We start from the raw sequence: 15600 nt of genomic DNA, 5'->3' as shown, positions 1-15600 counted from the left end.
GTGAAGGGTGCGTCGTCTAGGATACTACGACCACACCCAGAGGCAGCTGGGAGAACGGGCCCTGTATGTGTTCCCCGCCAAGGGGGACGCCACCCGCATCACCTGTGAAGGACCCGAGGGTGCCCCTGTCCTGCCTGAAGACCCCGTGGCCAGAAAGGTGACAATAAAATGTGATACATGTGTTCATGTATCTCTTGTTGTGCAAGAAGTGTTAAGGTATTTTACTTGGTAAGTATAAATACTCAGGTAAAAGTACGACATTCAGAATGGTGCTTAAGTACATGAACAAAGGTATTGGCATTCAAATATACTCAAAGTTACAAAACATTATTTTAAATTATAATTATTATTGGAAAAAACCTACATTAGTTTGATGTTGATGGTAAAGGTGCGGCTTATTTGTAACTCAGACACTGCCAAGGAGCTTTCAAATTCAACCAAGGAGTAAATCAAGTTTAACATTGTTTCGAATGAGCTAAATCATAATGGTTTCCGTGTATAATAATGTATTATAAGTCAGAAGTGCAAAGGTCCAAATTCCAGAGAAGTATTAAGTAGCATAAAATGAAAATACAAGTATCTAAAACGTATCCTTAAGTACTGTACATGTACTCAGTTATCCATGTCATAGTATAGATACATGTATATGTCATGTAGTATAGATTGTTCTATTACAGTATCTGAAGTGCTTGTTACTTGTTGTCAGAGTGTAGGTTGATGCGGCTGTTATCTCCTCGGTAGCTTATTAACAAATAAACCAGCTGTTTTACACAAGAAGTGAATGAGCAGAGGGGGATCTCGGTGCTGTTGTATTTTGAGAAAGTTGTCCTTGAATGTTTAATCCTCTGTGGTATTTGGTGCAGAGAACTTCAGTATTGTTTCACAGTATAAGTGCAAGTTTATTTTTTATAATCTTCAAACTTTCCCTCTGTGTGTTTGTGTGTCGTGTGATGGTGTGCCGCTTGCAGTTGAAAAGGATGTTCAAGAAAGATTTGGGGAAAAAGACGGAGAACGCTGACGCACAAGGTGCCAAACATTACTCAGCAGAGAAAACACAGAATCACACACACTTCTGCTCTCTAATGTTGTCAGGATGGTCTCTATTAGTAGCTCAGCGCGACTCAAATGTTGGAGAATTTCCCTCAGCCAAGAACACTCAGTGATGTGCTAATAAGAACTCAACTGCAACACTACAACACAAATAACCAATAACATCTTCCCAAAAGCAAGTGAGAAGTGACTCCATGTAAAGCAAAGCAGTCATTTAAAGTTTGAGACATAACACAATCCTTCCACAAATGGATCTGTGGTGAAAATCATATTAGATTTTTTCATCAGCCTCTGACAAATCAAAGGACATAAGTGAAAAACCTACTTCTATTTTTGATATGGCTTTACAGAGAGAGAGAGAGACATGGTCCACTATGCTTCAGGTCAGAAACATACTGCACCCTGCCTCTCTCTGTGTAAAACCATATTTAAAAATATATAATATAGTTTTTTAAGTTTATACCAGTGTTCATGTATACTCCTGTTATACCTCTTACCAGGGGAGCAGAAATCGGAGCAGGCCGACCCGTCTAATCCCAACAACAACAACGGCCACGTGGTCCCGGGTCAGAACCCTGCGGACTCCCAGAACCCCAACGACAGCTCGGCTGAACACGGCGAGCAAGACGCTGATGACGAGGCTGCAGAGGACACTGACGATACCTGGTCTGTTCATATATACATTTTATATTATACATGTATTGGGTGTTAGATTATTACAATTATTTCTCAGTAATTACACTGAACAAAAATATCAATGCAAAACTTTTGTTTTTGCTGCCATTTTTCATGAGATGAACTCAAAGATCTAAAACATTTTCTAAATACACAAAATAACCATTTCTCTGAAATATTGTTCACAAATCTGAAAATATCTGTGATAGTGAGCACTTCTCCTTTGCCGAGATAATCCATCCCACCTCACAGGTGTGGCATATCAAGATGCTGATTAGACAGCATGATTATTGCACAGGTGTGCCTTAGGCTGGCCACAATAAAAGGCCACTCTGAAACATGCAGTTTTGCTTTATTGGGGGGGTCTGGGGGGGGTCTGAAAACCAGTCAGTTTTAACCCTAACCCTAACATGTCACCCATTGAGCATGTTTGGGATGCTCTGGATCGGCGTATACGACAGCGTGTTCCAGTTCCTGCCAATATCCATCAACTTCGCACTGCCATTGAAGAGGAGTGGACCAACATTCCACAGGCCACAATCAACAACCTGATCAACTCTATGCGAAGGAGATGGGCGACATGTTGGGGTTAGGGTTAGGGTTTGACCCTAGGGTTTTCGGACCCCCCCAGACCCCCCCAATAAAGCAAAACTGCACGTTTCAGAGTGGGCTTTTATTGTGGCCAGACTAAGGCACACCTGTGCAATAATCATGCTGTCTAATCAGCATCTTGATATGCCACACCTGTGACGTGGGATGGATTATCTCGCCAAAGGAGAAGTGCTCACTATCACAGATCTTTTCAGATTTGTGAACAATATTTCAGAGAAATGGTTATTTTGTGTATATAGAACATGTTTTAGATCTTTGAGTTCATCTCATGAAAAATGGTAGCAAAAACAAAAGTGTTGCGTTTATATTTTTGTTCAGTGTATGTCTACAGTTCCGTTTTTTGACTAATGTAGAATCAGCCTATTTTCCTCTGTGTACAGAACAGTATAGCTTAAACAACGGGGCTTATAGTTGATTAAAAGAAAATAATTTGCATCACAATTTAGATTATTGCTTAATGTTTGAAGTTTTTCAGTAAAACGACCTAGAATTCTCTGGTTCAAGCTTCTCTCTGCTAAATGTTTGCAGGTGTTCAGAGGTTACTCCATGATTTTAGACTGAATATCTATCGGTTTGGACTTTGAAGGGTCTTTGTCTGACTTAAGAGGACCATCTTAAACTCAAACTATCCTTTCTGTGTGTGTGCTGTTGGTGTAATGAAATGATACATGAACCTGTGACTGTAATCCTGGTTGCAGCTCTCTAACGTCATCGGCCAGCTCCACAGCCTCCTCTCAGAGCGGCGGTCTGGGAGCAAACCGCAAGAAGAGCGTCCCTCTCTCCATCCGGAACCTGAAGAGGAAGCACAAGAAGAAGAGGACCAAGTTCTCCCGCGAGTTCAAGCCTGGTGACCGGTGGGTTAGCAGCCGTACAGACAGCATTTGTGTCTTTTTTCCTTCTCCGCTGTATCTTTGATGCCTTTCTAAATTAATTTACTAATGGTTTCATCCATTCAAACCCTCTACCTCTCAGAGCTTCCGTTAGAAAGAATTGGTTCCGGTCCACTTGTCTTGGAAGATTTAAATGTAACGGGCAATTGGAAGAGATTCGGTTAAATTATTATTTGTTTATTAAGCATAACATTTATGGATCGGTAGGTAATGTAAAAAATGACATTAGCAAAACAAGTAGACTTCTAATATTATATAACACTGTTCCCTTTGTGTGTGTGTGAACAGGGTTGCAGTGGAAGTTGTATCAACCAAGACCACGTCTGATGTGATGTGGAAGGACGGGCGATTGGAGAAAAGGATCAGATCAAACGAGCTCATCCCCATCCAGCACCTCGACAGCCACGAGTTTTGTCCCGGGGACTTCGTAGTCGACAAAAGACGTAAGGAAAATCAGCTCAATGGAGAATTTGGTTGTTTTACTTTGTTCTATTTTCCTCATTCAGACCAGGGAAGACACACTGTGTGTCAGAATTCTGTCCCTTTGGACCGCCATGAGATTTATTATATAGGTCACCTAGTACCTAAAGCATCTAGGTCATTTCAAATATGCCAAGACAATGTGTGTTTGAAATGGACTAAAATATATATATATAGTTTATGATAAGGCTGTTATCTGAAGTGGTCATTTCCTTTCATAAAAAAATGTCTGTTGTAAATCTTTACCTTTTTTTTAAGGCCTTTTGTTGTATCTCTAATTGATATGTGTGTGTGTGTGTGTGTGTGCTCTCTCAGCCCAAGCCCTCCAGGACCCGGGGGTGTACGGTGTGATCCAATCCGGTGATCACAAAGGCAGAACATGTGTCGTCAAGTGGATCAAACTCAACTCCAGCAGCGACGACGTGGAGGTCAGTCAGGGAAACAAGACAACAGAGAGATTGACAGTTTTATAGAGGGAGGAAAGGGGGCCTTTTAAGAATGACTAAAAATGACCGATTATACATCAATGAATCACCCTGGAAGAACAATCCCAATGAATTGATATAGTTACAACTATATTTAGTTCTAAAAGTAGCAAAATATTATAAAAACATCAGTTAACAAACTCTACCACATTGCTTTGCTGTTGTGAAATGCGACCCTCATTTATTTTCAATTCAGCAAGAGTGTTCTCCATTTTGGGATTTAACAAAGAATCCAGGCTGAAACAAACGCAGCGAAGGCCTTGATAAACAAATGATCAAATGATCATTTAGGGGTGAGGTGTTTTTACGCAGGTATGAAAAGCTGTATGTTTTAACGACATCAACCTCACTACACTCCTTTGTGTACCGTCATTAGATCTTCTTGTGTTGCTGTACGTGTCAATTCAACTTGATGCTGTCGTATAAATCAAATAATGCAGAACATTTTTGTTTTTCTTCCAGGTTTTTGGTATGGAGGAGGATGTCAGTGTGTACGACATCACCGATCATCCAGATTTCCATTTCCGCACCACAGACATCGTCATCAGAATATGGAACTCGGAGAACGGAAACAACGACTGTGAGAATGAGGTGAGAAAAGGGCTGGACATGTAACCATATGTTACGTCAAAAGGAATCAAACATTTCCATTGTAGTAGTATTATTAATATTATTATTATTATGGAGTTATAAACACTGCAATCTAACTTTTTTTATATATATATATATATATATTTTATTGAGCATTAAAAGTACAAAATATACAATTACAGAATAAGAAAGGGACAGAAACATAATGCTCACTTTCAGTTTTCTATTTTAAACATCCCCATCCCGCCTCGACCTCAGGTAAGAAACACAATTAGGCATACAAAAAAAAAAAAATCGAAACAAATAATAATAAGAGAAAACTGTAAGCAAAAGTATTCTTACAATAAGAATAAAAAGGACTCAGTCATCTGATCTGTTAGGCATAATATCCAGAGTGTCTATGAAAGATAAAAGCAATCATGTGTATAACGTGTTTGGTTTAGCTGATAATGCTCGTTTCTCTTTATAACCCTCCTCTCAGACGTCGGTGGGCCAGGTGTCCCGGGTGGATGTGAGCAGCAAGGTGGAGGTGGTGTGGGCGGATAACTCCATGACCATCGTCCTGCCACAGGTTAATGTTTATCTTTAGTCAAATATAATCTTTTATTCTAGAAATGTTGCTAACAAATGTCTCCTAACAATCACACACTCAGCACCTCTACAACGTGGAGTCTGAGATCGAGGAGACGGATTACGACTCGGTGGAGGAGACGAGCAGCGTGCTGTCCACTGAGGAGTGGGAGGACGAGAGCGACAGCTGGGAGACGGACAACGGCCTCACCACGGAGGACGACAGCCACATCCACAACACAGACGCCACCGACACAGTAACCCCCACCCCCACCACCACCGGATCCTCAATGTTCATCATCCCCCCTCTAGAGGGAGGCAAAGCTGGGGTCACCAGCCCCTCTAAAGGGGCCACTGGAGAGGAGGGGGAGGCGTCTGTAGCTGCTGCGAGCCCTGCTTCTGCTGGAGGTGGGCGGACTATTTAAAAAAAATATTTATAATATTGTTCGTGTTAAAGGTCCTATGTCGGGAGCTCCAACAAGCCGTTTAGGACACAGAGTGAATACACATACTTTACAGAGATGCTTTATGAGAAACCAATGTGAGTTTGGAACATTGCACAATATACATCTATTCTAGACCTCAACAATGGAGTTATGATCAGTAGAAATGGCCATGACATGGGGCCTTTAAGGGAATACTGTTGACTCCAGAGTGCAAACCATTAATTATCCTGAATCTTGTGTCGGCATTCGGCTGATGGCCACTCTAAAAAAAGTGAAATGTATATCTTTAGGCACACATAGGATTTCTTTTTTATACAAAACGATTGATTAGCATTTAATTGCAAACCACAAAGAATACATTTTTACAGTAAAATGATAAATGGATATTGCTACATTTCAAAATCTAAGGAAATGAACACCTAGACATTGCAGATTCCATGTCAGAACACAATGATATATTTAAGTATTCCAGTAATGTGTGTTCCATGTTTTAAATGTATTGTATGTACTTGTTTAAAATGAAATGTGTTTTAGGTTGACTTTTAAAATCTGTTCTGGGACTACAGATGAAAAATAGCCTCTTGGCTAACTCTGGCACATTTACAGAAATGTTAATTAATGTCCCTGTTAAATAAATGAATAAAATAAATAAAAACTAATCATCAACCTACAGTAGGCAAACCCATCTGGTTGTCTAAAAATACGGTTCCCATGCAACGCAAACTGCAATGTCAATTAGGTTTTGAGGGAAACTTAATTTGACGATTAAATGTTTCTAGGTTTAGTTTTTTTTTATTATCGTAAAACCCCCCCCAAATCAAAGCCATTAAGTTGATCCTACCAACCAGCCTGTCTATCCTGACCTGATAAAGCCTCTTCCTCTTTGCCATGGACATCCATTGTTTTCTTGAATCTAAAACAACAAATAACTTGATTACCAGAAATGAAATTGGGATTGAAACGAAATTGGGATTCAAACTAAATGTGATGCTTCGACGTATAACCATTCTACAACCATTTGTTCCCAACTCTAAATATGCTCAGAATGTAATAAACGTGTTATTTCTCCCTGCCTAGGAACCACTCCAGGAGCTGTGAACGGAGCGGAGAAGCCCGGTAAAGAGGGTTCCTCTCGGGGCTTCAGGGAGCTGAAGGAGGCGCTGAAGATCCTGGAGAGCCTGAAGAACATGACTGTGGAGCAGCTCTGGACCGGAGGGTCTCCCACCTCCCCGACCTCCGCTGAACCCGCCTCCACCACCAGCGTAGCAAGCTCAGTGACGCCCACCGTACCAGAGAAGCCGACCAAGGAGAAACGTTTCCTGGACGACATCAAGAAGCTGCAGGAGAACCTGAGGAAGACGCTGGACAACGTCGCCATCGTGGAGGAGGAGAAGATGGAGGCTGTGGTGGAGGCAGGGGGCGCTGGAGCAGCGACAGAGGTTAGCTCAATACATCTACAACACTGCCAGTGCAGTCCATATGGATGTGGAAGTGCATCGTTGGTGTGTCTCACGTGCCGATGTGTGTCTGTTCAGGTAGAGCGAGCGGGAGAGGAGAAGCCTCAGCAGGACCCTCAGACCCCGGTGGGAGGAGGGGAGTGGCCCAGTGAATTTCTCAGTGACACCCCGGTACTGTGCCAGCAGAGCGGAGGGAAGCCCGGCGTCACCTTCACCAGCGCCAGGGGGGAGGTGTTCTCTGTGCTGGAGTGGGCCCCAGGTGAGACATGTAGAGAGGGTTTTGTCAAACTGAGGCCAACACACACACACATCCTTTAGCTTCCCTGAACACAAAAGTTGTATTCCTTAGTTTCTATTTCTTTCTGTGTTTATATTTAATCTTTGTATGTCTCATCTCTCTCTGTTCATCTTATCAGACACACAATCGTTTTATAAAATGGAGTTTCAGCCAGCGGAGGCAAAGAAGTTCTTCAGCACAGTGAGGAAGGAAATGGCTCTGCTCGCAACGTCCCTGCCGGACGGCATCATGGTCAAAACATTTGAAGATCGCATGGTGGGTTCAAAGCAGCAGTAACAGTTACTACATTTGTCTGGCCACTATTGACTTTATAGTTGCAAATATTACAAACGATGTTACAAAAAGATGTTAAGCTTGTAAAATGATGTCCAGAAATACTTTCATAGCCTGTGAGTGTATATCATGCTTTGAGAACAATCTCTGCATTGAATATTTAAAATCTACGACGATGCAGATACTCACATTTACAAACTGCTTTGAGTTTAAAAGCAGAGCCAAAATGCATACTTGTGTTCACAAACTAACATTTCTGATGCAGAATTCTCTACAGATACAGCTGTGACCACACGCTTAGAAATGAATCCTGAAGATTATTCCACAACATTAGTCAAATCATATATTATAAGTTATGCAACTTTTGAGAGGACTTAAAAACAACAACACCAGAATGTAGGACCAAAGAAACGTAGTAGGACCCTCTGTGTTTGCACAGCAGAAGGGGTTTATGTATAAAAGAGTATTGATTTAATTTAAAGGTCACATGTCATGCTTTTCTAGTTATTACCCGTCCCCTTGTGTGTTATGAAGGTGTTTATGCAGTTAAACGGTCTGCAGAGTCAAAAACCCTCAAAGTACACCCTGTAGCGAGTAGGGATGCCAGTGATTATTCGAATATTCGTTACAGTCTCCGCGTGGGCGTCGAATAATCGATTATTATTCGCCAGGGCTGTCCGATTTTCGATTTTGATCATGGTCAGTTTCTGGCATCCCTAGTAGCAAGTAAAACTCTAACACAGAAAATAACTTCCCAAACGCCTCGTTAGAGATTTGTCACTGATACGTCATTGTCCAATGTTTCTTCCGGGTACGGCTTAACGTCACGCGGTACCCGGAACCAAATGGACCAATCCGTCGAGCCGTTACGTTACGTCCGCGGAGCCGTTACGTTAAGCCCCCGCTGATTGGTCCAAATTGACCAATCCACGGACTTCCTCACACACACACACACACACACACACACACACACACACACACACACACACACACACACACACACACACACACACACACACACACACACACACACACACACACACACACACACACACACACACACACACACACACACACACACACACACACACACACACACACACACACACACACACACACACACACACTCAGTGCATGCAGCTCTGCTGATCTCTCCTCCCCGGCTGCAGGCTGATAACAGACAGTTGGGATTCTCTCTGCAGACCCATTCTCACAGCGTTTATCAACCTTTTTCTTACTCAATATCAAGCCACACTTATTGTTTTTACTTCGGCTGTGACTTTGTGTGTGCTCAGGGTGAGTTTGGCTGTGTTTCGCTGTGTATCGCTAAACAAGGAAACCACACCTCCACGGAGCTCAGCGCGATTCACAACGTCCCGACCAATCAGAGCACACTGTGCTCACAGGGAGGGTGGGGGCTGGAGCTACTGGAGCTACAACAAGCCGTTAAAGGCAGAGAGTGAAATTCAGTGAATACATGTAGTTTACAGAGATGCTGTATGAGAAACCAAAGTGATTTTGGAAAATTGCACAATATAAATCTATTCTAGTAGACCTCAACAATGGAATTATGATCAGTGGAAATGGCCATGACATGGGACCTTTAAAACATGATTAACCTCGAGGTAGAAGCTGTCTCCTTTGCTCTTCATCATATTCTCGCTCAGAGATACTGCCTGCATGCATCATAAATCTTGATATGTTCTTTCCCTTCTTCCACACAGGACCTGTTCTCGGCTCTGATCAAAGGTCCGACTCGGACGCCCTATGAGGACGGTCTGTTCGTGTTTGACATCCAGCTGCCCAACATCTACCCCTCGGTGCCGCCTCTGTTCCGCTACCTCTCGCAGTGCAGCGGCCGCCTCAACCCCAACCTCTACGACAACGGCAAGGTGTGCGTCAGCCTGCTGGGAACCTGGATCGGAAAGGTGAGTGCTGCTCTGCTGGGTCACGTATAAACATCTATCAGTTCTTCTTATCACTTAAAGAGAGACAACCTGCAGGTTTACAGGTCTGTGTGTACCATAAATAAAGCAACGCACTAAGTCTCTTTCTAACCAGACTTGATTAGAAATGCATAGCTGCATTTGGAAAGCTTTGTGTCAAAACTGCAGTTATAGTTACTAAATGTAGCGCAGATTGTTGTTAAATGATTGGGCAATAAATTGATAAGTTAGACAAAAAAACATATTTGAAGGCTTTTAAATGATGAAAAATATCAATCATTATTTCACTAAAATCAACATTAAGTGATATATTACATTTGAATAGAAATTGTTAATGGGATTAATGATTATCAATGTTTGTGATGATCCACAGGGCACTGAGAGATGGACCAGCAAGTCCAGTCTGCTGCAAGTCCTCATCTCTATACAAGGTAAGAACACACACACACACACACACACACACACACACACACACACACACACACACACACACACACACACACACACACACACACACACACACACACACACACACACACACACACACACACACACACACACACACACACACACACACACACACACACACACACACACACACCCCCCTACTTTTCGTCAAACCAAATCTGTATCTAGGATTCAACAGGACTGGGTGTTGATACTGAATAACTTTATTAACCAACCCAGTAACAATAAGAGTTTAAACTTCTCTTGTCGTCCTCGTTTGATCCTTTTTGTACCCAGATGGGCACTTTAGTGTGGTTTTGCTTACAGCCAATCATCACTAGCGTACTTCCATGACAATCTAATGTGACACATGATAGGTCTAGTTCCCCAGCAGCTAATGCACTGTGCTGAAGTGCAATATATATAAATATTTTACGAATTAAAAATGTTTTTGTCTGAATTTCTTTTGGATAGGTAAGGTTTGCTCGCGGTATTTTGTGCAACCAAATGCTTTCTTTCACATGATGGGTATTGAATTAGGGTATCAAATAAGTGATTTATGGCATTATGGATTACTTTAGGGGTACTTCTCTTTTTAACTACGACCAGCTGAAATGTGTATTTCTTAAGTGAAAAGGTCCTTCACCACACAGTGAAATCTCCTCTGAACCTCCTTGTGCTGTTTGCCGTCTCTTGTATTTTTCAGGCCTTATCCTGGTCAACGAGCCGTACTATAACGAGGCAGGCTTCGACAGCGACCGAGGCCTTCAGGAAGGATACGAGAACAGCCGCTGCTACAACGAGATGGCCCTGATCAAGATGGTGCAGACGATGACGCAGCTGCTGCAGCACCCGGTGGAGGTCTTCAAGCAGGAGATCCAGGAGCACTTCGCCTCCAACGGCTGGCGGCTCGTCTACCGGCTGGAGGCGTGGCTGGAGCTGCACGAAGGCGCCGAGCGGGGGCAGGCGGCGCACATGGCCTCCAGAGCCCACCGACCCTCATCAGTGGAGCCTCTGGACGAGCAGGGGCCCGTAGCGGTGGCCCACAGCAGTCCCAGTAAGCCTGGGGAGGAGGGGGTCGCAGGAAAAGGAGTGACCAGTATTATAGAGGAGGAGCTGGAGGACTCAGGGCTGAGCCCCTCCACCACAGCCGCCTCTCAGCAGGAGCTGAGCCAGAACTCAGACTGCGACAGCCAGCAGGGGGTCTCCTCTGCCGGCGTGGAGACCAGGACGGGCTCGGTGGTCCGCGGCCCTGCGTCAGAGCCCGCCCCGGCCGGCGCAGGAGGGACGGGCTCCGTGGGAAGCCAGCCGGTGGTGCGACCAAAGAAACGAAGAAAGAGCTACAGGAGTTTCCTCCCGGAGGGCGGCGGGTACCCGGACCTCGGCTTCCCGCTCTTCCCGCTCTCCAAGGGCTTTGTGAAGAGCGTGCGGGGGGTGCTGCTGCAGTACCGCGCAGCGCTGGTCGCCGCCGCCGTCCCCCAGCACACTGAGGACAAGTAAGTGCCTCCTCGCCGTCCCCCGACAAACCTCTGCACTGTTCCCTGCTCTTTTCCTCCTTCTCTTCTACCTTCTCATCCGCCTCCAGCCGTAGAGGAGGATCCGTGTTTGTCTGCAGGGGGGGGGGGCGACTGTTTTCAATCTCCTGTCCCCCCGTCCAGAGCTGTGCCCCAAGCACTGCCCACGTCCTCGTTTTTCCTCGTCTGTCCTGCTCCTGCTTCCCCAAACTCCACAATGTTCTGCCCTGTTTCCCCCATAATCCCTCTGGGTCATGACTGCAGGAGAGCAGCTCCTGATGGGGAGGAGAGTGCACCGGTTCAGGTTCTGACCCGACTTGATAATGTCTTTGTTCTCCTTCAGTGACTCTTCAGATGAGTGTGATGGATAAAGAGCAGCGGGCCTCACCCAGTGGCACAAACCTGTTGGAGCTGCCCGTCACAGGAACCCTCATCTGGACGCAGGTGAACTACAAGCTTCTACCAGAGGTCAAAGTTTCTCTTTTGGCCTCAGCAGGACTTTAGTGGAGCTGATTTGGACGCATAAAGAAGTGAGTGAGATGGAGAATCAGTGCCATGGACTCTCTTCCACCCAGCCCCCAGCAGCATCCGCCAAATGTGTGGGGATTTGTTAACCACTCTCTATCAGCCTGAAAAATGTTAAGCAGACTTGTTAAGCTGCATTTTGGAAGAGATCAAAGATGGCTGAAAAACTGAAGACCCAGCGTCTCCTGGGCTCTTTCTGTAGCACTACTGATGTCCTCTCTGCACCGTCCTGCACTACAACACCCAACGGACAGCCTGGTCTGGGAGAGGAGACGCCGTGTAAACACACTGGACTCTTTTTAAATAGAAATCACTGGTTGTACGCTTTCTGCCAAATGCTCTCTGTCCAAAAACACACACACACACACACACACACACACACACACACACACACACACACACACACACACACACACACACACACACACACACACACACACACACACACACACACACACACACACACACACACACACTATTCAAGTAGAGCATACTGAATGTCAGTAAAACTGCCAACCACAACAGCTTCACCACTTCTTCCACTTTAGTGAACTCGCTGGTATTTTCCTACGCCAAGCACCCGCACTGAACCACGCCACAAACACCGAGTGACAAAGTTTACATACGGATCACCTCCGGGGTCAGGCTGTGTGTGTGTGTGTGTGTGTGTGTGTGTGTGTGTGTGTGTGTGTGTGTGTGTGTGTGTGTGTGTGTGTGTGTGTGTGTGTGTGTGTGTGTGTGTGTGTGTGTGTGTGTGTGTGTGTGTGTGTGTGTGTGTGTGGGGGAGCCAGCCAGGCCCGGGACAACAGTCAGCTCTGCGTGGAGGTGTGTGTGCTCGAAGCTTAACACTGCATTCAAAAGCTCCTTTCACTTTCCGTAGGATTTAGCAAAACGTGTTCCCTCACCAAAACGCAACCTGTGCTTTTGAGGCTTTTTAATTCATTTTACACACAGACGCTTTCAGTGTTACAGTTTCAGAGCCCAGCTTTACCCACAATGCTCCACTCTTCTGTGAACCCACATCACATGCAAACGCCACCATTTCAAAATGAAATAGAAGTCAAACATACAGGATCCATTCCGTTCATCTCATTTCAACATGTTGCCTTACTTGAATTGTTGTTAATAATTTCAGATCATTGTACAGAGTCACGCTTTAAACATTAACACACACACACACACACACACACACACACACACACACACACACACACACACACACACACACACACACACACACACACACACACACACACACAGGCCGAGACACACTCCAACAACCACTCAGACCCCGCTCCAGTGTTTTCCTTCCTGATAGTGCAGCGAGAGCACTGCGGTCATAGCTGTATCCTGATTGTTCCTCTCCAAATTGCACGTGCAGAGTTAAATAACATCAGATTACAAACTACATTAAGTATGATGCTGAAGCTTTGATTATATTATCCTGTTTTGCTTTATTTATTTTTTCCCTATCATTCCGTGTTCACCCTGGCTTGAGCGTCTTATCCCATGAAGGTGAATGGTGAGAGAAAATGACACAAATAACAGCACACAGACGAGATCTTGTATTTCTCTATCTGTTCATTGGATAAACTAAATCATGGTTTTATTGACCAAGTTGCATGAAATTCTTGCTTTGCCACCGATTGCGCTGAAACTGTGAAAGAAAGTGAAACTCACCTTTGGGTCCGACCGTGCTTCCTGGGAATGATCAGAGCAGTCTTTGTTTACTTTTTTTTTTTTTAAATAGCTGCATCCCACATCTAACGTAATGCTCTTTTTTTTTCTGTCAATATATTATGATGCTCATTGATAAACATATGCTAATACAGCTCAGACAAACCCCGTGTGCTTGCTGTGATCTGTACACAGGAGAGCGCTGGCTGTGTTTTTACTTGAACTTGAAGAGTGTTTCTGAATGAGAGCACGTTGTGAAGCTCTGAGTGATGGGAGAGGATTAAAACCATGAGCCAAGTGAAATAAAGGTCATGAATGAGCGCAGTTTGCTTTGACTTTGTTTGTGTATACACCCTGACTCTTAAAACTGGCATTCCTCTATCTGATGTGGCGACCAGGCCTCTGACATTAGTCCTCTTCCTTGGAATTGAATACATTATTTTATTATTATTTGTATTTTGTTGCCTTTAATGCTCCAGGAGGTGTTGCTACAAGCTGTGGCATGTAGCCTTGTTTGCTTACTTGCCATCCTGCCCCCCTCCCCATCTGCTGCTGTTTGTAAAATGCCCCCTTGTGTTTTCAGAAAGAGTTTGGAGCACGGCTGACATTGCTCCTTCATGTGTCATAAGTTGCAGAAAATGTGAAGCTATCTCGCTAGACCTCTAAGCAACACACATCTGGCAGGATATCAAACACATGATGTACAATTTTCTGTGTATGTGTATATTATTCAAATTGAAACCATTGTTATTATTATTAATGCAAGGAGTTTGTTTTACAGCCAAAGCATGTAACATGTTGCTTTAAGCCTTCTGAACGGACTACACAAGACTTGACTGTACGATGTCTACATTTCCACAGTGGCCTGTTATTGAAATATTAAAAACAGAACAATAAAGTTATTATTTGTAGCCTGATTCCCTCTGTACAGATGTCATGACTATATTGAAATATATATAAATACATACAGTGTATATATATTTAACACAAACCTGAGTTGCAACGAGTCACGTGGATGCTTGGGGCATACCTGTACAAAATGCTGAGCGTGTATTGTACTTATGATTTCATTTTTTAATGGTTTACTTTTTTTGCGTTAAGAAGACAAATGTATAGTGATGTATTAAACTTTGCAAGCAGAACCGTAGGAAGATTCTGGCTTATATTTATTTGGATCCATGTCAGCTGTGCTATCGCCTGCAGAAAGCACGTAGGTTTTCTCTATATAAGAATACTTCGTACTTAAAATATCTTTGTTGATAAATGATTCACCCAGTGTTAACTTGGAGGGACAAACAGTTCTTGTTTGAACACAGTGAACTTTATTTTTGTAAATGCAAGGTAACCGGGTGAGTTAGTGATATAAAAGGTATTACTTTAAGAAATCACACGTTAACACTAAACAACAATCATTTTAAGAACGAACGAGGCCCTATTCTGCTTTTGGGGTTTCCCCTTTCCTACACACTACGTGTTAAATAGGTTTTTGTGAATGAAAATGGTTTGCAAAAGCTAAAATACCAAACTTCCGTCCAGAAGGAGTTTCTCTCCATTCAACCTTTTTCCTTCTCCCTTGATTCTCCTTAGCAACGGTCAATATTGAGCTTAGCTGCGGTGTGTTATCGAGTATTGATAACCTCTGAACTATGTGTTTTTGTTTTTTA

At 43.7% G+C, this 15600-nt stretch overlaps 1 protein-coding gene across 1 annotated transcript; it reads left to right on the top strand.

Annotated features, from left to right (window-relative positions):
- Positions 1–10: 10 nt before the first annotated feature.
- ube2o (ubiquitin-conjugating enzyme E2O) lies at positions 11–14853 on the top strand (the record flags this gene model as incomplete). Its single annotated transcript, XM_079695835.1, has 16 exons — positions 11–157; positions 969–1026; positions 1551–1716; positions 3036–3191; positions 3516–3670; positions 4023–4135; positions 4655–4783; positions 5265–5354; positions 5437–5761; positions 6877–7238; positions 7335–7515; positions 7673–7809; positions 9552–9755; positions 10147–10204; positions 10927–11716; positions 12078–14853. Coding segments are annotated over 16 exons (3099 nt in total), but the record flags the coding sequence as incomplete, so codon positions are not given.
- Positions 14854–15600: the final 747 nt, after the last annotated feature.

This window comes from Notothenia rossii (genome assembly GCF_949606895.1).
Source record: "Notothenia rossii genome assembly, contig: scaffold_608, whole genome shotgun sequence".
Classification (NCBI taxonomy): Eukaryota; Metazoa; Chordata; class Actinopteri; order Perciformes; family Nototheniidae; genus Notothenia; species Notothenia rossii.
This window is presented reverse-complemented; position numbering and strand designations above follow the sequence as displayed.